Genomic DNA, 22,412 nt, shown 5'->3' with positions numbered 1-22,412 from the left:
TTCTTCCCAACTTCCTCTCAGTTGAGCTCTCCTGCCCAACCTCTTCCTGTCTAGCTATTGGCCAGTATGCTCTTTATTAACAACAAGAGCAACCCATCATCAGTGTACGAAAGGATTATTCCACAGCATTTATACGTACATCAATAAGCCTAACTTTAAAAATAGACGTAAGAGCCAGAACCATGCAATATACTCCATCCTGTTCTATTGTGGGACCTCCATCAGGCGTCTCCCATCACGACCTTTCACCCCTTCCTGCCCTCTTCTCAATGCCTTTACCTAACTCCTTTTGTTTCTTTCTCAGTTCCTGTCCTACCTTCCTTCCTCTCGTTCTTTCTCTAACTCCCAAATTTATATTTTCTACTAATTCTGAAATTTTAATTTCTCTTTTTTAAAAAAATGTCTGCTGTTCTTATTAGGATAATAATGCACAAGATGAAAACTCAAATAGTTCTCCAGGGCCTCTCATGAGAAATAGTAACCTTAGCTGTTTTGTATCAATGTTTCCTGTTGTTCATGTTAGTATTCAGGCAACTGTACTGGCCAGCCCTTTGGGCTTTGACAGGATACACTCTCAGCTGCAGCCACTAACCAACTGTGCACATTCATTATGTTCCCCTTTAAAAGGGCCCTGCCTGCCTCTCCCTCTCTCCTTCTCCCTCTCCCCAGTCTCTCTGCCTCTCTCTCCTCTTCTGCTGCTCCTGTCCCCAGAGGCCAGTCTCCCCTCTCCCCTCCCTCTTTCCCATTCACTTTTGCTCAGGAAAATACCCCTCCACCCAAAGTCTGTCACATGACATCTTTATCTTGAGCAAACACCACCTTTTAAAGTTGCAACAGTTCATTCAAACTCATATTCAAAAGGTATTTCTGAACACCTTCTTGTCCAGCACTATTCTAGTGGCATGACATGCATCAGTAATAGAGTAGATGAAAAACCCCTGCATTCAGGGGATTTCCATTTTCTCAGAGAGGGTAAGAATACAAAATACACAAAAAGACATCAAACAGTAAGGTATGTAGTGTGTTGCAGTGGAAGTAAATTTCGTTTACTTAAATTATTCCAATATCTTAATAAGACAAATGTTAATAACACTTGATCACCACTATATATTTTCCATCTATCATCTGATAAAGGGTGATCTTACTAACTTTGTGGTTCTTAGTTTGTGGTGCCTGGGCCCTAGGGGTCCCCCGGATTCTGGTGTATGCTCAGAGTTAAAACTGCTTTATCACCATGCCAAGACGGTATTTGTATTTTCTGCTCTCTTGGTATTTGTCCACTAATCATGAAAGAGCCTGGGTGGTAAAAGTCACTATGCTGTCATTACTTCTAAATACTCTTAGGGGGAAAAAGAAAAGAAAAGAAAAAAACACCATACAAAGGTAGCTTCATGGATAAGTCACATTAATGAATCTGCAAAAATGTTCACTTGTGTTCAATCTCCACACTTAAATACCTGTCCTTTTCATTTCGCACACAATGGAGGAGGCAGCACACGTGTTTCTCCTGCTTGCTAAAATACCGTGGTGGTCTCTGACTAATGCTTCTTCCAACACGATGAAAAGAGAGTTGAGATTGTTTACAAGTCTGGTACGGTGCTGTACTCTGTGTGATTCCAGCCAGGTGTATGGAGGCTGCCAGTTTGAGACCAGCCCTGGTTACAACTCGAGACCCTGTCAAAAAACAACAGAGAGAGCAAGAGCCTGAACACAGCGAGCATGGCTTATGGATGGGTAGTCATGGCATGAGTCCCGCTGAGGTCCAGAAAACATAGCAGCTTCCGGTGTTCTATGTGGTTCCACTTTCTGTGACTTAAGCTTCCCTTGTTGGCCCTACAGCTGAAGTGGAACGAAAGTTTAAATCAGTTTGCTAGAAACTTTTTTTTAAACCTTTAATTATTCTTTTACTGTTTTCTTAACTATCTTCCTGTCTGGGGTACATGATAATTCAGAAGCAATTTTCCTGTCAGCATGTTTTCTTTCTTGCTTTATTTTAATTTTTCAAGGACGTGAGTGATCATAAGGGGAGGTAGTAAATGTGCTAGGGAAAGTTTTGTTCAGGAATTAGTTTCGCAACTCCCATTTTGAACTTCAAATGAAAACGTTTATTTTTTCTTTAGAAAACAGGAGAATTAAGTGTGGGGCTATGCTGATCATAAAACAGTGGTAAGCAATCCCCACAAAGCTCTGATTTCAGACATTCGAGGCAAAACAATCTGGGAACCAGTCTCTGAGACGAACACATTCTCCTTAGACGTTGGCGATTGCAGCGATGCCTACTTACCTCCTCGCCCACTTGGCGCCACGGATGGTGATGTGAAGGGCACAGTGCCCTGCTGTGGTTTGATGGCTCAGATAACTCCAATGCTTGTCTGTGGTGTAAGCATAACTTGGGTTAATAAAAAGAAAAATATCTATTATCTGAATTTCTCCAAGTGCCCCAAAATGTCTCAGAGTACAGAAAACATGCTGTGTCTTTTCTCAACGTGGACGACAGAGAGATGTAGTGGCAATTCCAATGATAATTTATTATCGTGTGCTTAGGTAACATTCTGATTTCTCAGCATTGGTTTTCTCTATGGGACAGACAGTAACATACCTAAAATTCTCTGTGATACTCTATTAGATCAAGGTCCAACATGTTTACCTACAGGTGGATTTTCAAATAAACCCCTGCAAGAGGTTCTTTTTTGTTCCTATTCTTTGTGCAAAGAACAGAGGTCCTGTGTTTCTTTTTGGCAACACCACATCAAACTCTGTGGCTTCTCATTTTATTTATTTATTTATTTATTTATTTATTTTTAATTTAAAATTTTTTAGTTTTATTTATTTATTTTGCTAATTGACACTTTAATCTGACCTTTTGGTCTTTCTGGTTATATCAGAAAATGCCTGAAACTGCTGAAAATGTTTCGAACAAACTAGTTCCCAATTGCTTTTGTTACTTTAGGCAAGGAGGAAAGAATTTTTTGTTTTGTTCTTTCTTCTTCTCTGTCCCCTCCCTTCTTCTCTCCCTCCCCCTCATCGTCTTCTCCTTCTTCTTCTTCCTCTTCTTCTCCTTCTCTTCCTCCTTCTTCCTCTTGGTCTTTTTCTTTTTCTTCAAAAAAAGAGATGATGCCTAACAGTTGTTGCTGCTGGGAACAAGTCTTATTTTGTTTTTGATACTGTCTATTCTTTCAGGAGAAAGAAGGGATTTCAGAATCTTTGATTAGATTTTTGTGACCAAGTGATGGATGCCAAGCTGGCTCCTGTAAAATTGTGGTTTATAATGATTACCATACAAAATATTTTGTTACCTTCCTTCGTCAGACTTCAGAAGCATCCAGTAGCATTAAAAATAATAAAAAACTATCATTCAAAAAATTTACTAAATGAAGGAAAAAATAATGTTTTAGACTGTTTTTACCCAAGAGCAAGATGAGGAATGCATCACAATGAATGTCTCCCCTTAGAAAGGAAGCATGGAACCGTGTACGTTCCTCCTAACCAGGGATGGCATTACTGCAGCAGCCCGTAAGACTTAGGGGTTAGTAACTTTTGCTATGGGAATACAGTCACACTCCTTCATCATTGATGCACATGTCCTTAGTATTATCTTTGGATATTTTCCTGATCTAATGAATCATGGTATATATAAATTTTAGGAGTCAAATTCTTCATCAAAATTGTAGAGTCTAATTGAGACTCTCAGGAGAGGCCAGATTCAACATTTTGTGCTTTATTCACTGCTGGGCTGGCCTGCCTCATACATGCCCCCAGGATGCAGGGACAGGCCCATGTTCTCTGCCTTCTCTCTCCTTCTCTTCTCTTCGACTTGTTTTTCTATCTGACAGATTCTTTTAGTCCCTCATGTGTAACTAATCAGAACAATTGTTCCTTCAACTCAGTGGGAATAAAGTGCTTGTTTTTACAAGGAGTCAAGAATTGAGCCTGAATGATCGTATGCTTAATCTTGATTGCTACTTTAGCAATATATAGAAAGCTACCACAAGCAGCTTGAAAGATGGCATGATTTTATCCAGACACTCATAATGTTTCTATGGTGCAATAATAGTTTTGCCGTTATGTTATAACATGGGTACCTGCTGCTGGTTTTGTGTGTCAACGTGACACAAGCTTGAGTTATCAGAGAGGAAAAAGCCTCAGTTGAGCAAATGCCTCCATGAGGTCCAGCTGTAAGGCATTTTCTCAATTTGTGATATATGGGAGAGGGTCCAGCCCATGATGGGTGCTGCCATCCCTGGGCTGGTGGTCTGGGTTCTATAAGAGAGCAGGCTGAGCAAGCCATGGGAAGCAAGCCAGTAAATAGTGCCCCTCCACCGGGTGTTGGTGGTGTACGCCTTTAATCCCAGCACTCGGGAGACAGAGGCAGACAGATCTCTGTGAGTTCGGGGCCAGCCTGGTCTCCAGAGCGAGTGCCAGGATAGGCTCCAAAGCTACACAGAGAAACCCCATCTCGCAAAACCAAAACCAAGACCAAAACCAAACCAAAACAAAACAAAAAATAGCGCCCCTCGATGGTCTCTGCAACAGGTCTTGCCTCTGAGATCCTACCCTGTTTGAGTTCTTTTCCTGACTTCTCTCAACAATGAACAACAATATGGAAGTGTAAGGCAAACAAGCCCTTTTCTCCCCAACTTGCTTTTAGGTCATGGTGTTTCATCACAGCAATAGAAACCCTAACTAAGACACTACATACTAGAGAATCAGTTTTCTCTAGAGACATAGATGCATAGAAAAAGGAGGAGCTTATTCTCACAGTAACAACTGGCACACAGCTGGAGCAGCCCTGAAGCCAGCCTTTGAAAGTGCCAGTTGCTTCTCCATCCCTGCTGGTGACTCATCCCCATCTCCATCACCTGCCCTTTTCTTTCCCTTCAAAGCTTTGCGTGCCTTGCCATTCCACTGCACTACAGAGCCTCTTGATTTTTCTTTGTTCTCACAGTTTTCCTCCACAGTGTGGATGCTTTGTGGACCCCAGGAGTCTTCCATGCTTTTGGCTAGAAGAGAAGCACACAGTTGTTTTGTCTCTAAATTGCTTTCTATATATACCTTTTGTGTTTCTCTGAACTCAGCTGTCAATTCTTTCTCACTCCTACTCTCTTCTCTCTCCTTCCCCCTTTCTTTCTGCCTTTCTGTGTCTAGTGCCTCATCCACTTGTCCCTGAAAATAATGGTCATATCTGCTGAATTTGTTGCTTAAAATAAAAAAAACCCTGATTACCAAGCAGAGTGGTAAATCAATTTTATTACCTAATTTATGCTTTGAAACCATTGTCTTTCATCATGTGTTAAAATCAATTTGTTACAATAAAGACTTCTGCTCTGTGGACTTTGGAAATGATGAGGTTTATGTAAACATAGCTTGTGACTTAGAAGAGGACCCATTTCAAATGATCTTTATTTGAATCTTTGGCTATGAACAAGACATAGAGAAGACTCTTCAACTCTCTTCATGCTCAACACATCAAATGTATCTAGACTACCCATTGTTTGACCAGGGGAATACAAGCCTAGAGAATATGCAGGAATATTATATGCAGCTAGATAAGTGCCTATGAATGCCTATGAGTTTTCTTTGGATACACAAATAAAGCAGGAGAATTTCTCACAATGATGAAATAGTACTCAGAGATTTTTCTGAGTGTCATATAAATTCTGGAAATTCTTCAATGCCAGGGCTGAAAAAGAGGAAGTTAATGGTACTAATTCAAGTGGGACCAGGAAGGTCTCTGCACAGCTGTGCTGAAGCAAAGCTTTTAGAATTATAGTGGAGGGCTAGCATTCTGCTAGTAAACACACGGCTGGCATACTGTCGGTCTCAACAGATGTGCAGCCTCAGCTCTGTGATGGCCCAGAAACATGTTGCATAAATGGTGAGGGTCTCTGCTTGAGTTCCAGAGAAATATGTGTGCAGTGTGGTTACTGAGAATGGCAATACTTATTTCATTGGACTATCTTTTCGAAGACATGTTATGAAATGATCTCTAGGATCTGACGCTTTGGGACCTGCCCTGAGAAATACCACACACTACTTAGAGTTCATGTATTTTGAGAGCCTAAAATTCCTTGTTCAGGTAAATATTCTGCAACCCAATGAAAGCAAACAATGCTAATAACCAGAGCCTGGTCCCGGTTGAAGAGGACCAGAATGGATTTGTGTGAAGTGCTCTCTGGTTCTCTGCCAAGCTTGGCAGGGTAGAGGTTTGTTTGGCTTCCTTCTCCTCTATGCTTCTCTGCTGTAAGAGGAAAGCACTCGGCCTGTACTGAGACCGGTCCTTCATCACAAGCACCACTCATATGATTGGCCGGAGCAGTTTCAGATGTACCACGCTCTCTTCCTTTCCAAGGTAGCCAACTAAACGAGCTTCTTTGGCAAGCGAATGCGCAGGTGAGCAACCTTGAGAGCCCACAATAGTGTTTAGAGTCTCAATCCAAAGCATGACAAATGGCAGGCTTAATACTTGCACCACTCCACGGAGGAAAGTGGGACTGGATTTCAGCCATCTGATGATAGTCCGGGGATGAGATTACACAAGAGATGCTCTATTCAACACTGCTCATTAGATGGGGGCATCTGATACAGTTTATCTGTCTGGAGGTTTGATCTTCAGAATTTTGAAAATCGAGAAAAATGAACAGTTGTCTAAAAGCTCGCCATGACCCAAGATCCTAAAACCAAAGCAAAGGATATTTCCTGGCACAATGACCTCGTAGAGGAAGCTGACGAGGGTCCCTGAGAATATTCCTGTTTTTAGAAAAGCGTGGTAGCAGGATCTTTGTGCTGAGTCTTTTGATGGCTAGATTCTAAGGGCAGATGTGGCTCTGCTTCCCTTACTCTGCTTTTCCGACCTCTGGGATGCTGAGAGGATGGGGTTGCTAGAAAAGTGTGCGGCCAGCTGCCTCTGGTGCTCAGTTTCCCTGTGTTCCAGTGAAGGAGAAAATGAGCAAGGGCAGCCTCGGAAAAACCTTGTCAGGCACGGAACTCATGGGGCAAACACTTAGCTGTTGTAATTAAAGACAGCAGGCAGTCAGCGTTCATATAGTTAGCTCCTTTATATAACACAATGGCAACTATGGATTATGATTCTGTACAAGATACAGAACTTTATCTGCCAATACACCTAGCACATTTGACATTTCCATTCCCAGAATTACTCTTTCTTTTGGCTAATATTGAAGAAAGTTATTCATGCAGATTTTATTTGGGGGGAATGGCAGTTCATCGTTTATGAAGAATTAGAACTAGTGGTCGCTAGGAATTGCATTGACTTTGTGGTAGGGGTTGGGGAGGCAATTCGGTGGTGGAACACTTGTTTAGTATGACTAAGGTCCTTGCTTCAATCCCCAGAACAACAAAAAAGTACCACGGTCTGGACTCAGAACCGCATTCTATAGGAAAGCTGACGAGCTGTGGGCACACCGCTCGTCTTTCTTTGATTGTTTTAATGGTCTTCCCCCCAGCACTTTAATAGCAGTTCTACAAGGAGAAACACATCTCCAAATAAATAAAAGCATCCCTCAAGACAATATGTACCTTATATTTATGATTACTTGACTAGAGCATAAGCTGTCTTAATTATACCCCAAGAGTTGATGTTTTCTATAATGTTCCAAGGAAATACCAGATAATTCACTGTGGGACAAAACCAAATCCCCCCAGCTACTCTCTGTATTAAATATGGGCTGTGATTTCTTGATGGACTTATGTTATCTTCCTCACCAGTTTACAGAACAGACAGATGTGAGTCACCTCCTGCAGCATTCTTCTCTCTTTATGACACGATTTTATAACCATGAAATAAAATGAGTAGGACAGAACTCTCATCCACATCATTACAAATGAAACATTGAACTCATGATTTTTATCCCTTACTCATCTAACTGAGAAATTAATACTAATCACCCTGGATTGTATTTTGGAGGTAGTTTATCCTGTACATAGCTGTGAAAAGTTGCATCTCTTAAAAGTCATATGCTGGGCTGGGATATGGCTCAGCTTTGGAATGCTTGTCTAGCCTTGCCCCAGGCCCTAACTTCCATCCCAGCAATGCCTGTCCACTTAAAAGATTCAATGCTTCTTGAATACTGATCTTAAAACAAACTGCTTTTGGTTGTGAGCCTAGCCTTTAATGGCTGAGATATCCCTCCAGCCCAACAAACCGTTTTTGAATACTTGATAGTATACTATCAATAACTGTTATTCTTCTTGTATTTTATATTGAAATTTTGGGATATCTGTCACTTGTGCTCTTAGGGTGAGCCAAACTCAGACTTGTTTTTTGAGGGCATTCATGGCCATTCTTCTCCCAGTCGTTTGCAGCATTCTTCTGGCTGATTTTATCTCAAGTGATGATGAGTGTTTGCTGAACCACCTATCACCTGTTCCATATTGGAGACATTAGTCACCTCAGTTGGGTCTTTGCAAAATTAAAAATTGTGAGAGAATATGATACTAATTTTTATTAAGTGGTAGTTTGTACACAAATCATAATCATTTGGTGAGAGGTCTAAACTTCCCCCATTTTTCAAGGGGACCTAGATTTCAGTTTCTTAAGAGCAATTGAGTAGAGATGAGCGAGAAAGCACATACAAGGCCTGGGCCAGCCTCCGTAGTATCTCAAGGTGGTGACAAAAATGTACGGTTCCTGTACCCTGCCCCTGTGAAACACCCCCAGACTTACCCAAGTATGTCCAAAGATAGAAAAACTAGAACCTCAGCCAATCAAAAACGTACCAGTGTAACTGCTGGTGGTTTACCCAATCATGTTTGAGATAACCTAATGTTCCTGGAATTCCCCTAGCTATGCTTAAAAGGAGTCTGTCACTCCTCTCAGGGATGCCATTTTGCACAAGTGGTTGACTCCACAGGCGGGTTGTTTCTGCACAGTAAAAGGCTCTTTGTTTCTGCATACTGTTTGAGTCTGGGGTGTGCTTCAGTGTTTCCTGGACCCTTACATTGGAAGTAGCTTAATTATTGCCAGAGGCTAGGTGTTAAGAGTTCCTGAGCATGAGTGAATTCTCATGTGGAAAAGAGATATTGGACTTTGTTTTGCTTTCTTCCAGATTGTAGAAGGGCTTTATTCTTATTTGTGTTTGATTTGGCTGAAAATGCTTCCAATTGTGATTCATTGTTATATGTTTATTTGTGTCAATCAGGATTCTCCAGAGGAGTAAGAAATTATGTGTATACATGGAAAGAGAGAGATTTACTTTTAAGAATCGAGTCAAGTGATTGTGGGGGCTGGCAAGTCCAGTACCTGTAGGGCAGTCTAGATGCCACAGCTCTAGCAGGGAGGTGGTTAGGATGAAGAACCTCCTGTGTCTAAGAGGAAATCAATCTTTTCCTCTATGGGTGTTTAACTGATTTGATGAGGCACACCACACTACAGGGAATAAACTGCTTTACTCAAAGTCTACTAATTTAACTGTTAATCTCACCTTAAAAACTACAAGGAATGGGATTGTTGTGGGATATTATTTTAAGATGTGTTACATTTGTTTACATGATGGAACATTTGTTTAATGATGCAAAGATGTGGTGCATTCATTATGTTGCATTTGTTTACTCTATAAACCTGTGTTACTTTGCTCTAAAACACCTGATTGTTCTATAAAGAGCTGAACAGCCAATAGCAAGTCAAGAGAAAGGATAGGAGAAACTTGATGGGGAATGTACTGTGTATGTTCACCTTATTGATTATTGAATAAAGTACTGTTTGGCCAATGAGACAGCAAGTTAGACAGGACTAGGAGTCAAAGAGGATTCTTGGAAATGTAGTAGAGAAGTGGTGATCCAGGAAGGAAGTGACATAGCAAGGAGACTCATATTTAAGCAAGGAGAAACAGGAAGTGTCCCTTTTCCCCTCTGCTCTTCCTCCAGCGGCACAATGTGATCCACCGGCAAGGAGGGACACCAATGGAAGGTGTCCGATAAGATCAGTCTTATAAAATATATAGATTTATGATAATTAAGACTGAGCTAACAGATGAGAGATTCTAGTCATTGGCCAAGCAGCATTTGTACCTAATATGTCTCTGTATTATTTTGTCCATCCACGTGGCGGGCAGAACTCAGGTGGCTGGCGGAGACCACCCACGTGGTGGTAGAACTCGGGCAGCTTTTGGCAGAAAGATTTGTCATAACAGAAGCTAGCAGGCAGAGAGAATAAAAAGAGGAGAAATCTGGGAGGAGAAGATCAAGTAGCAAGAAAAGACAGGGACACCAGGGGTCAGGACACACAGTTAGCCATGGAATAAGAAGTAAAGAAAGGTATATAGAATGGAGAAATATAAAAGCCCAAAGGCAAAAGGTAGACAGGATAATTTAAGGTAAGAAAAGCTTGCTAGAAATAAAACAAGCTAAGGCTGGGCATTTATAAGTAATAATAACTCTTCTCTTTGTTATTATTTGGGAGCTAGGTGGTAAGTCCCCAAAGAGCAAAAGAATAAAGAGTAAAAAGTGTAAAACAACCAACTATAAAGGCTGTGTATGCTGCTGAAATGAACACCACATTTATAGTCTATTTGTGTTGGTGTGTCAGTCACAGACCACGTTGTCATGTAAGAAAGGACACAGATACCTCTGTATAAGTCAGGAGAGATGTAATGTTGCTATTGACATGTAATGGAGCATGGCAGTTCTTAGGAAGCTCTTTCTGATTCTTTATTCCACAGAGGAGATGCTGGTGTCCATCTTGGAGACCTAGTGAATTGCACAGCTAATTACAGTTTCTATATTTGCACTGGTGGCTTGGAGCTCAGTGCCATCACATGGCACAGCCCCAAGACAGAGTCTAAGACCTCGGGCAGACATTTTGGGACTAGTATAGCTTTGTCATCTTGATTATTCTTCTTTGTTTTTCTCATTTAAATGATCTGGACATTTTCCACTGTCCTCTTAGCATCCTTTCCTATCCTTTCCTGTTTTCTATGCAGCTGTATCATGTTATTAAAATTGTTGCCTATGTGCTCTCAATAATGCTTGAATAAGTCCCTTGAAAATAGGGGCTGCTTCTTGTTCATGGCTGAATCACTTGCTCTTAAGGATATGGACTGCCTGCCATGGGTTTGAAATAAATGTGCTGAATAAATTAATGTATGAATCTTTATAACCCACCCACCTGTTCAGAATAGAACACAAGTTTATTACTATTATTGGGAAAACATTTTATTCTAGTACATGTTTAAAATGTCTCATGACCTTCAAAGCATAATTCTAGATTTCTGAGGTGTAGGGGAAGAAACAAATAATAGCATAGCTTAGACATTTTTTGTTTGTTTCTGGAAAAAGGGTAAAACTCTTTTTAAAACTCTTTTAAAAGACTTGGCAAAACAAAAGCATGGGGATGGAAATTCTGGCCTTTGATTGTCAACTATGCCTCTTTCCTTTTGTGGGGAGTCACCCCAGAATGGAGGTCTGCCCTTCTTCTGTGGGTGGGTGGTTTTGAGGCAGATCAACTCAACAATGGTTCTCCAAGAGTCCCCGTGTGCTGTGTGGGTGGTCTCTAAGAGGAGGTCTATTTTGACACAGCAACTTCTGTTCTTTATGGAAAGTAAAGAACTGCAGATGTTCTAGTTGCTTTGAGATGACTGTTCTGTATCACTAAGTTTGTGACAGGGTTCCTCAATGTACCTGACTTTCTGGTACTGGTATTCTAGATGACTTATACCAAGAGTATCTTGACTAAATTTTAGATAAGTCTCTTCCTGCACTATTCCTCTGATCTCTCTTTTCTTATAGCCTTTCCTTTAGAAAACTTGTAAATTCTTTATCTGCCTCTCTGGAATATAAAATTTTAAAACAGATTCATGCCAGTTTTTTTCTGCCAGAGGCTTTTTCTCAAGGATGTGGGAGCTATCCCTTTGAAATGCAATATTTAAGGAAGAATGTGTGTCCACCTTGTAATTCCATGGAGCAGCAGCTTCATTCTGCAGGATTCTTATTGCAAGTTTAAGCTTTGCATGTCTAGACATAAAAATAGAAGGGACTTTTTGTTTCTTGAGAAATTAGTAGACACATATTTATATCTACCTCCCTGCTCTTATAAACTTTTCCAGTCCCTTGTTTCAGCTCAAATTGATTTCTTGCCCCTTCTTTTATTGTAATATTGATTGCATTGTGACTTTTGATTTTGTCTCTAGATGTAAAGTTTAGTGACATTTTAAGGACTGGCTTACAAAGCTGAGGTGCACCTTTTCAGCATGTCTAAAACAGCATCCCAACACCACAGGAACAAGCAGGTCAAGAGGTGATTGGCAAGCTCAGAATGACAGCATCTGTTGGGGCTGACAAGGCAGCTCAGTGATTAAAAGCACCAGCTCATCTTCAAGAGGACCAGAATTTCATTCCCAGCACCCCACAAGGTGTCTTACACCCATCTGTTACTCTGGTTCCAGGGAATCTGTGCCTTCTTCTAGCCTCTGAGGGACCTGAATGCATGTGGTGCACCCTCTTAAATGCAGGCAAAATGCCCATATGTATAAAATAAAAGTAAATACAGTTTTCAAAACTAAAAGTAAGTGCTGTCCTTTTGTGTGAAGTATTTACCCCTGTCGATTTAGAATTAGTTCTGCTATAGAGCCAACCCCCCCCCTTTTTTTTCTAATCTAAGACAATGCTTCCTCTTAATCACTGTCTGGTGAAGACTGGCTGTTTTGAAAACATTACTCTTATTTCAGCAGGTTCAATTTCCACCAATGATCATTTTCAACTTTATCTGAGCCTATGTGTATGGACTCATCTTGGCATTGTGGTAGCCATTGTAAGGCACAGTTGCACCTATTTTCTGAATGTAACCTGAATTGGTCTTTCCATCTTAGATCTCTAGAAAATTCCAAATACACAAACATATGAAAGGTAACATTTTTGCAGCTGGACAAAGTCCCCACGAGTGACCCTGATATGAGTGAAGGAGAAAGCAGATACATTTTGGCTGGGATGAAGTCACTTTTATCCTGACCAATATATATCACTCTTCTTTTGACTTAAGTCCTCTTGGCCTTGCTGATCCTTGCATGATCCTTGATACCCAGGATCATACTTCTGGAATTCCCTCCCAGATTTGTCCTCCAAGCAATCATGGAGCAATTTGCCTCTCTTTCAGTTTCATAGCATTCTGCATCTAGCTTTCATACATTGGGGCTGGACTGTTCTGGAACACTATGTATTTGGAAAAGAGGAGATATCAGGAAGTCACCTAACCATTTGTGCTCTAGAAACCACTTACTACAAAGATCTCTCTATGGATGAGAGATCTCTCATCCATTTACAAATTCCATAAGGAGGCCAGACACAAACCTTCCCAATTCCTATTCTTAGTCTCCTAAATTGAACTGTATGTCCCTACTATTACTATGAATCAACTGTTTGATAATTTAATCAAAATTTAACTAGGCAGCTTGCTCTCTTCATGCTCTTATCTTTGAATTATCTTTGAGTTTAAACAAATTTTTAAAAATGTAATCAAATCAAGCTCTGAGAGGTAGAAGAACCCCCTTCTCAGAGTTATCTCCCCATAAAAAGAGACACTTCCCTGAATTGCTTCTTCTCACCTGGATTTTTATTTCTCCCTTTCTTGACAACCACAAAGAAAAAGTGCTTTTTGCCTGACCTCTGACATGCTTGTCCTGTTTGCCTTGAAGTAATGCCCTTGCTCCCATTGCAATATTTTCAAATGACTCTCTTTCTCTAACTCTTGTTTGCCTTTCTCAACGATTTCCAGGCCTTTTTTTTGTTCATTCCTACATCCTAATTTTCTTGGTCCTGAAAATCTATTTACTGCTGCACTGCACTTATCATAGCTACAAATCTAACCATAGAAGGATCTCAGGGACAAGATGGTTTTGTCACCATGGAAACCTTTGTGGAGACTGAAACACAAGAGACACATTAGTTTTGTAACTTTCACGAACTATGAGACATTTGCAGAATTTCATTAGTAGATGCCGACATGAATTGGAGAAAACTAGAGCCTGATAACCTTTTTTGAGAAACTGAGAATGGTTTGTTAATCTTGATTCCTGTTTATTACAGATGGGCTAAAAGGAGACATGCAAGTTGGTTTGTCTCATTGGCCTCTGGTTGTATATGAATTGGTGGCAACAAAACTATTGGGGTACCTAGATCAAGTGCAAGGAAAAGTACACGAAGGAGGACATGCAGTTCCATTCACAATACTGCCACTCTGGATAGGCTCCACATTTCTGATATAGTAGCTCTTGTTCTCCTACTCCATGACAGCTGGAGTGTTTCCACTCTAAAGCCTCTGTGTCTTATCTGAAAATATTCCCTTGGAACATTCACAGTTGAATCTGAGAACTCGTGATCTGAATGGGCCAAGTGGATAACACTGCAGTGTCAGGGAAGTGGCTGCAGCATGGGAGCCAGGAGACCTTAGCTGTCATTATAGTTGCTCAGTACATTTTAGTGTGTGTCTGGATGTGCATGGGTGTAAGAAATACTAAAATGAATGCCACAAATAATTTAACAAACATTTATTGTGTGAAATTTATTGTGCTATGGCCCTTAGGAAATACAAAATGATCCAACATGAATTCGCCCTTCAGGCACTTACAGTCTACTAGGGAGTATCAGAAAAAAGTAACATGATAGAAGGTTTGAGAGGTCCTAAAAGAAGTACAAAATCAGTGTCCAAAGAGTTCAAAGGGGAAATGTTTTAGCTCAGAAAATCATGGAGAACTTCATCAAGATGAAATTCATGTTTCACTTGAAATATACATGAAATGTAGACATGTAGAAAGAATAAGAACTTCTAGTGCAAGGGCACAGAGCCCCTGGAAGGTTAGGTGTACAATCAGGTGGGAAGAAACTGTCCAGGACTGGGTGATAGTCCCCATCTGAGGAGACAGCTGCCACTCAGCATTAATGATGTGTCTGTGTGCACAGCTGTGCGAAAGAGCAGGACAGAACTTAAAAGGAATAGACTAGAAGGAGGCTTCCTGGACTTGCAATTCCTAAGTATTTTTCAACCTGTATTTTTAAAATGTAGACTAAAGAAAATAAAAAGAGAAAAATGAACCATGCTGATAACTTGGTACACCTCCTAGCAAAGCCAAAATACCAGCCCCAGGTACTTTGGTAAGCGATTTCTGATTAACAGCCATGAAATATTGAATTATTAGAAATGTAAGGGTTTATTTCAGGCAGCAAATGCTTAGAAGAAATATTAATCTAATGTATTGAATTTATATTTTGAAACATCTGACTAATGCAAATTTTCGAAAACATTAAGGTTTTACAAATTGGAGTGACTGATTTTCTATTGTCTTCATTCGTAGCTATAGGTTTCTGAGATGGAGCAAAGATCTATGGGTTTTAATATATGTATACACAAACAAAGAAACATGTGTATACATATGCATGTACATATATGAGACAGATGTAGGGTGGATAAAAGGAAGGAAAAGATTCAGCCAGAGAAGGGGTAAGATTTATCAAATATTCCTTCTCACCCCCCCAAAATCATCTTATAAATTCAATAGACTATACAATATATCATAATTAGCATTTAATTTATTGAAAAAATCTTTTTATACTCCTTTTTGCATAACAATACCACTTTTATCTTTAAAATCTGATTAAAAATATACTTTTAACACCTTGACACCGAGAATGTTTTCAGCATGGGACAGGGGCTCTGCCTGAACTGTGTGGTTAAGGCTCCAGCTCTGAGGCACACTTGAAGACTAAATGAAGCACCATTGTCTCTTCCTTTCAACTTGAGTGCTAGGGTCCCCCAGGGTCCCTCAAGGTCACCAACATTGCCAGGAGAAGGAACTGATCTATCTGAGTTCCAAGCACAGACCACACAGCTCAAGTTTAACTAAAAGCTAATCAAATTAAGCATTCTAGGACATTTGAGGACACCCCCAGTCTTCTCCATTACCTTCAATGCCTCGACTGCAAGATACACCCTCCAGTCATCCAAAGGCCCTGGCAATGCTGAATTCTTTCTTGGTCTTCCTTGAACATGTGTCTGAGCAAGCAAGAGACATCACTACGAGCGAGGGCATTGGGAACTGTTTGTGCCGCTGGCTAGTCTCAGGCTTCTTACTTTCCAGAGACAATTACATCTGTTGGCCTTTTCCTTCTGCTGGAGTGTATGCAGATCAGATCTTTAAGGTCCCAAATAAGTTCGTGGATGTTTATGTTATAAGAATTCCGGTAGAAACAGTTTTCTATGAAACATGCAACAAACTGAATCACCTCAAATGTCTTCCCTGCATCATCTCCTGTTTAGTAAACCACTGTTTTCTATCACTTGTCATTTTGCCACAAGACAGAAAAGAACATAATGTTATGAAGAGGACAATGGTCCCAGATTTCCGACAAGCCCCATTTACATGGTACATTGTTCCAAAGGACGTTTAAGTGGGAAATACAGAAGCACTATGCAAACCTATTATTACATTGAGAAATCATTAGGCTCAAAGGAGTAATAATGGTATGCTGTTAAAACTCTGAAGACATTTTCAGTGTCTGTATTGAAAAAGAAAACTTTATAAATATGTAAATTTCTGTTCAACAAATTCAAAATAAAATGCACTAAAAAACTGATATGTAGACAAAAGTTTATTTACACCATACGACATTTTAAATATTTTATACACAGCTGCAGCAGAGAAAGCTACTCAGAGCCTTCTAGAGAAAACTGCAATAATAAAGATGTGAAATATATTATTCATATAAAAGTGAGATTATTACTTTATTGCATTTAAAGCAATGAAGAATGTAGCTCAACAAACATTCATTTAATGACAAAAACTTTGCTTTTATATTATAAAGTAAAAAGTGTAGTAATGGCCAAACAGACTGTTATAAACTTTAAAAACTGCATAAATATATACATTGTGCTTCATGGTGAAGTTTTCTGAAAACTAACCCACATGAAGCTGTTACAACATGAATCGTTGCTTGAGGTTTCTCTATAAAGATTACCTTACAAATCCATTCCACGGGTACTTACAACACGGGGTGGTGAGAACTGTACACTTGGCCGTCTCTCCACTAGCCTGACCAATGAGAAATTACCATATGAAAACACTGATGTTGGCACAGGAAGGCCCTGACAGAGAGAAGTCACACTGTTCAGGTGGAAACACCAGGCTTCCCAAGTCTCAGTGTCAGTGTGTTGGATTGGGTCTCCACCTCAGTTTGCTTGGATTGTGTTACACTTCTGTTTGAAAGTCACCCTCTTGCACGTCCAGAGGCAAATTCAGACACTTCTCCCACTCGGCAGGCCTCAGCTCCAGAGCATCCTTTGCCTCTGAGTCTAAGACATTGATTGTGGTGTAATGTGGGTATTCGCTGGGGGCCTTGAAAGTGTCCCAGGGGTTCTTGTTTGCTGCTGGGTTCTCCTGTTGAGGAGAAGAACAAAGCTGTTTATTTCATGATTAGTATTACTGTTTGCTGACACTCCCAGGAACACCGTATGCAGGTTACAGGGCTCAGAGATGATGGAAAACTGAGGGCACCAGCAAAGGATAGTTCAATTTCAATTTTCTTTCGTGTGACAAAGTAAAGAATATGCTCTCTAAGATATATACATTTCAGGCATTTAAAGGTATGAACAGTACCGTGGAAGACAAAGCAGATGATATATCCGAATGTCATTATGACCGTTTGCTCAAAGAAAGATGGAGAGTGAAGCTACTGATAAGATTAAATGTAGAAAATCTAAAGATTGTGGCAGAAATTTTAGAGAAGTAAACAAATTTCAATATAGTTCTCAGGATATCCTATTTAATGCTAAATAGTCACTCAACCTAGTAGTAGTTCACTGAAAAAAACGAAGTAATGTATTTTTCAAGAAATTTGCATATTTGAACATTCATTTTTTTTTGCTTTATGGTTTTGGATGCTTACTCTCCATGGTACTCTCTGTGGTTGGGTGACATATCCATCATCCTTTCTTTTAAAGATCACAGTTGTATCCAGCAATAGAGGGGAACATTTCACCCTATGTCTAGCCACTGATCCTTAGCATGCTTTAGTGCGCATGCCTTCACAGCTGCCATCTTGCCGCACTCAGTAAGGACATCAACTAACTCCCACAGTAATGCTTTTGTCTGATAGCCTAAGATTTACTAGTGAATTTGATTGATTTTTAAATCGATGTCATTTAAATATTTCTGTAAGTGGGGGAATTTGAATGACACAGAAGAAGCAGGCTATCACTGAAGAACAAGATGGAAATCAGGACTGAAAACTCCTTAGAAGAAAATGCAACCCAAACACTGAAACAACCAGCAGTTAATCTGAAGGAAGCCAAAGTAGAGTATTGATTAATGCTGAATTTATTTATTGTTGCAAGAGGAAATGTTAAGTGAGGGTTGTCATTTTTACACTATTTCAGGTTTTAATCAGAATCAGAACTTCATTTAAATTTATCATTATTCATGAGAGACAATTGAACTTGGCCTCACTAAATAATTTCGATACTTGGAGTTCCTTTCCCCAGCTCTTTTTAGTGGAATTCATTTTCCAAGATTATTAATATTGCTTGAAATTGTGTTCTTACTCCTTGTTTATAGGAGACTCTGATTAATAAAAATCCTCTAGTTGTCATAAATGTCTTATTCTCCACCCCAAATCTGGTCTTCAATTTGTTATAAGCGATTACTAAGTGGAACACAAAATTGTTACTTGGTTTTTATATTGGTTCCACTCACATCAAGTTATGTAAAAGAGAAATAGTCTATAGAAATACTTACATCTACAAATTAAACCCTAAAATTCTGAGTACATTACAGGTTTTGGGAACTAGTCTTATTATGAGGAAATCAAAGAATAAAGACCTATTGAAGGGTGAACTTTTTAGGATAGGTGAAGGATCTCACTTAGCTTTACATGCTAAAAATGTCATGCCTCAGCCCTCCTACTTGTTCTGTTTCCTTCAACCAATACTCTTAACTGGCTGCTTTTGCCTGGCTATTATATTAGGTACAAAGGAGGATATAATAAATACCATCTGGAAATGCAGAACGGTCCACTAGAGAACCCAAGATTAAAAGTCTGATACACACAGGTCCACAGACTGGTTCCCTCTGCAATATGAATGTGACCTTGAGCAATGTATTCATTCAGCCTAAATCCTCTGCATAACAGAGATAGGATTTGTATTGTGAGACAAAGATGTTAATGCCATGTGTGATTCAGTACCTTCTTTGTGTGTTTGAATGCAGTTTTTAAGTGTCAATGAGGAATTAAATCCATGCTTATTATTGAATAAGTGTATTTATTATGGAAGGTGATTATAATCAAATGAAAGTTACATACATTGAGTTCATGTACACTAATTTCACACAGCGAATGGTTCTGTTAAGCAGATAATGTATGTTGCTCATAATTACGCCTTCTCTAATCTTCTTGTTTTACCCCCCCCCCTCTTGTCTATTTCACATCCGGGAAAAGCAATATGGGAGATCAAAGGAAGGAACAAGGATGTCTTCTGTTTGTGTGAAGCACATGTTTTCTTAGAACAGTAGCATTTGAGATGGCACAGAAAGGAAGGGTTAGCCATGAACACCCGTGTGGTTGAGGCTGGGTGGTTGTACAGAATATCAAAATCAGAGTGCTGAGATAGCAAACTATAGCAATAGTCATTTTTACTCATTCCACTTGGCATGAACAGCTGAAAGGGATCATTGAATTCTACAGAGAGAGCTACATAGGCTGTGAAAGGTCTCAACGGATGCCTGAATGTAATATGAAATGGCGCGACCTGTGTGAGCTCCTGATTTTACACTGCTATTGTTAGTCTTCTGAGTTCAAGTACAGGAGGAGCAGACAGTTAAGTGAAGTATGAAAAGCCTAATAATTACAGAACCACTGTAAGCCAATATACATAGAGCCTCTGAACATGCTAATTTGGTTTTCGAGACACATCAGTAATAGCAGTGTTAGGTGAATACGAGAATTCACAACCATCCCAAGCATGGCAGGCTGCTTGAACGATTCCCAGTAACTGATGGAGCTGGGAATGGCCTAAATGTCCAGTATGATTAATCCCTCCATCTTTCTATTCTGTTCCTTCTTCATTACCATCATCCTTTCTTTGTTTCCTTTTTTCACCAACTTAATTTCATTTGTAGACAAAGCAATGTGACTATTCTAAAAGATCATGAATCCCTAGAAGTTGCTTGGAGGAAAGAGATCTTGACTAAATTGTGAAACCACTCAGGGCAAAATAGTTTCATCTTGGGGTCATCTAGAAACACTCATGGCTTTATCTGGTGTTGTATGTATCTTCCTGCCAAGATGTAAAACAATGGACTGGATTATATTTTGGTGTCCATTTGACTCCACCTGCTATTGTTCTGTACAATGGCCATCATTAGCAGTGGTGAGCAGCTGTTGTCAAGAAGCAGGCCTCCCCTCAAGACACAAAACCTGAGATTTCCTGAGAACAGTCGTTTTCTTCTCAATTATGCAGTTTTTCATTAGCAAAGTATCCCTACAAATTATGTGTCTGAATGAAGGATAATGAACTCATTTGCGTGTTTGTTATTAATCAGGGCTGAATAAAGGATCCTTTTTTTTCTATTCTTGGATATTTGGAACAATAGTCAAGCAGCAATAATGACCATATCTTTCTCCACTCCCAGATGGTAAATATTTATAAATCTCTTCTGGAAAAGGTGCACTACTGCAGAGATGTGGTGTAATTAGTAGACTATTGTGGTTGTTAGGAAACTGAGACACAGACATTTGTGCCATTAATGATTTAATACCCAGACCAGTTGTTGTCATAATTTACACAACAAGGGGAAATTACAATCATATTATAGCAGTCAGTCAGCTGTAGCTGTTGCATAAACCTTTCAGACTTGTAAACACAACCTCTACTTAAAAAATGATGTTTCAATGTTTCTTCATTTCATTTTCATGTTAGCTTTCAATATTCCAAAATGAGTAGCTAATGCATTTCGGTCCAATCTCTGTGGTGTCATTTTCATTTTCTGCTAGCTAAAAATTGATGATTTAATATTTGGAGGAATAGATGAGAAAGAATCACTCACAATACATGAAGTATACATGTCTTCTATATGTCTAGCATTGTGTTAGAGATGTTAACAAGTTGACCAAGCTATTATTGCTGTGAAATAAATTCATACTTGCCACTTACCAGTAACTTACCATAACCAGGAATATATAAGTACTGGGAAGAATGAAGGAAAAATATGAGGATATATGTATGTTTCATCCTTCAGCTTTTCATATACTAATTTCATTAATCAGTTAGCTAGGACTAAGACTCATAAAATACATGTGGGAGAATTGCTAGAAGATGACCTAATACCATGTTATTCATATATAGAGAGATTAGAAATAATATAGGTATAAGTTACATACATTATATTTTTATTTATACACCTTTATTATTTTTATCTATGTCTATTATCTATCATCTATCTATCTATCTATCTATCATCCATCATCTATCTACCATCTACCTACATCCATCTATACATTGATCATTTATCTATTACTGTTTGGCAAAGAACTACCCATGCACTACAAAGCATGGTCAAGGAACAACATGTAAGCTGAAGAGAGGTAGGAGGCAGCAGACCTATCTACCTCTGCGTCGCCACCTTTGCTTTTGGAATGTTGCAAGGACTCAAGGGAGTACATACCATCCATCGCCACTTTCTCTGCCCATGTAAGAAGAGGAAGTTGAGCTTTAGGAGCAAAGATCTGCAAGACTTGCTCAAGCTCAGGTAGTTCACGGCTGTGTTTTCAAGTAGTTCAAATTCCTAGAATCCTGGCACAGTGCACTTACCAGTGATGATGAGGCTTTCTCTGAAGTGATGATTGTGCCATGCACTGAGTAACTGCATAGAGTTAATTTCATGGGGTCCTATACTAAGATGGTAGTGGTATGAATGAATGAGAAGGAAATGGTTACAACCAACAACCCAAGTTCCTGATATTGGCGGATATCCAAAACTCTCATTCCTAAACAAATGAATCTTCTGGAGATAAAAATTTTATTATTCTGGTTTAAGTTTCTTATTTATACCAGTATTATATTTTGTGGCCTTAAAATGGCAGGCATTAGAATAACAATGGGAAAATTTAGCAAACTATTTGGAGATTTGAATTCTCTGAATTTTAACTGGTGGGAAAAAAAAAGGCCATATGAAATCAAGCTGTTTTTGACATATAACTAATCTAATTAAAGCTTATCAGGGAGGATATTTGAAATTAGAATGAAACACTTGAGGATTCTTGTCATTCCTAGTAAGTCTTCTGGTCACCTATCCTAACTACATTTCAGGCCTGTTAATTTTCTTGTGTGCAATAGTTTTGGGGTTTTGTTTTGTTTTGTTTGTTTGTTCTATAGTTGTCCTGAAGGATAAGGGGCACAGTTGGCCTCACATATAGCC

At 39.4% G+C, this 22,412-nt stretch overlaps 1 protein-coding gene across 1 annotated transcript in view; it reads right to left on the bottom strand.

The window, feature by feature from the left end:
- Positions 1–17,189: 17,189 nt before the first annotated feature.
- Adgrb3 (adhesion G protein-coupled receptor B3) overlaps positions 17,190–22,412 on the bottom strand; it is a 697,729-nt gene continuing 692,506 nt past the window's right edge. Inside the window, exon 30 of the mRNA XM_027392824.2 lies at positions 17,190–17,378. Coding sequence (XP_027248625.2) covers positions 17,190–17,378 — 189 coding nt within the window. The remainder of the gene's footprint in view (positions 17,379–22,412) is intronic.

This window comes from Cricetulus griseus, assembly GCF_003668045.3.
Source record: "Cricetulus griseus strain 17A/GY chromosome 1 unlocalized genomic scaffold, alternate assembly CriGri-PICRH-1.0 chr1_1, whole genome shotgun sequence".
Taxonomy (NCBI): domain Eukaryota; kingdom Metazoa; phylum Chordata; class Mammalia; order Rodentia; family Cricetidae; genus Cricetulus; species Cricetulus griseus.
Note: the sequence above shows the minus strand (reverse complement) of the source record. Positions and strands in the feature narration are given on the sequence as shown.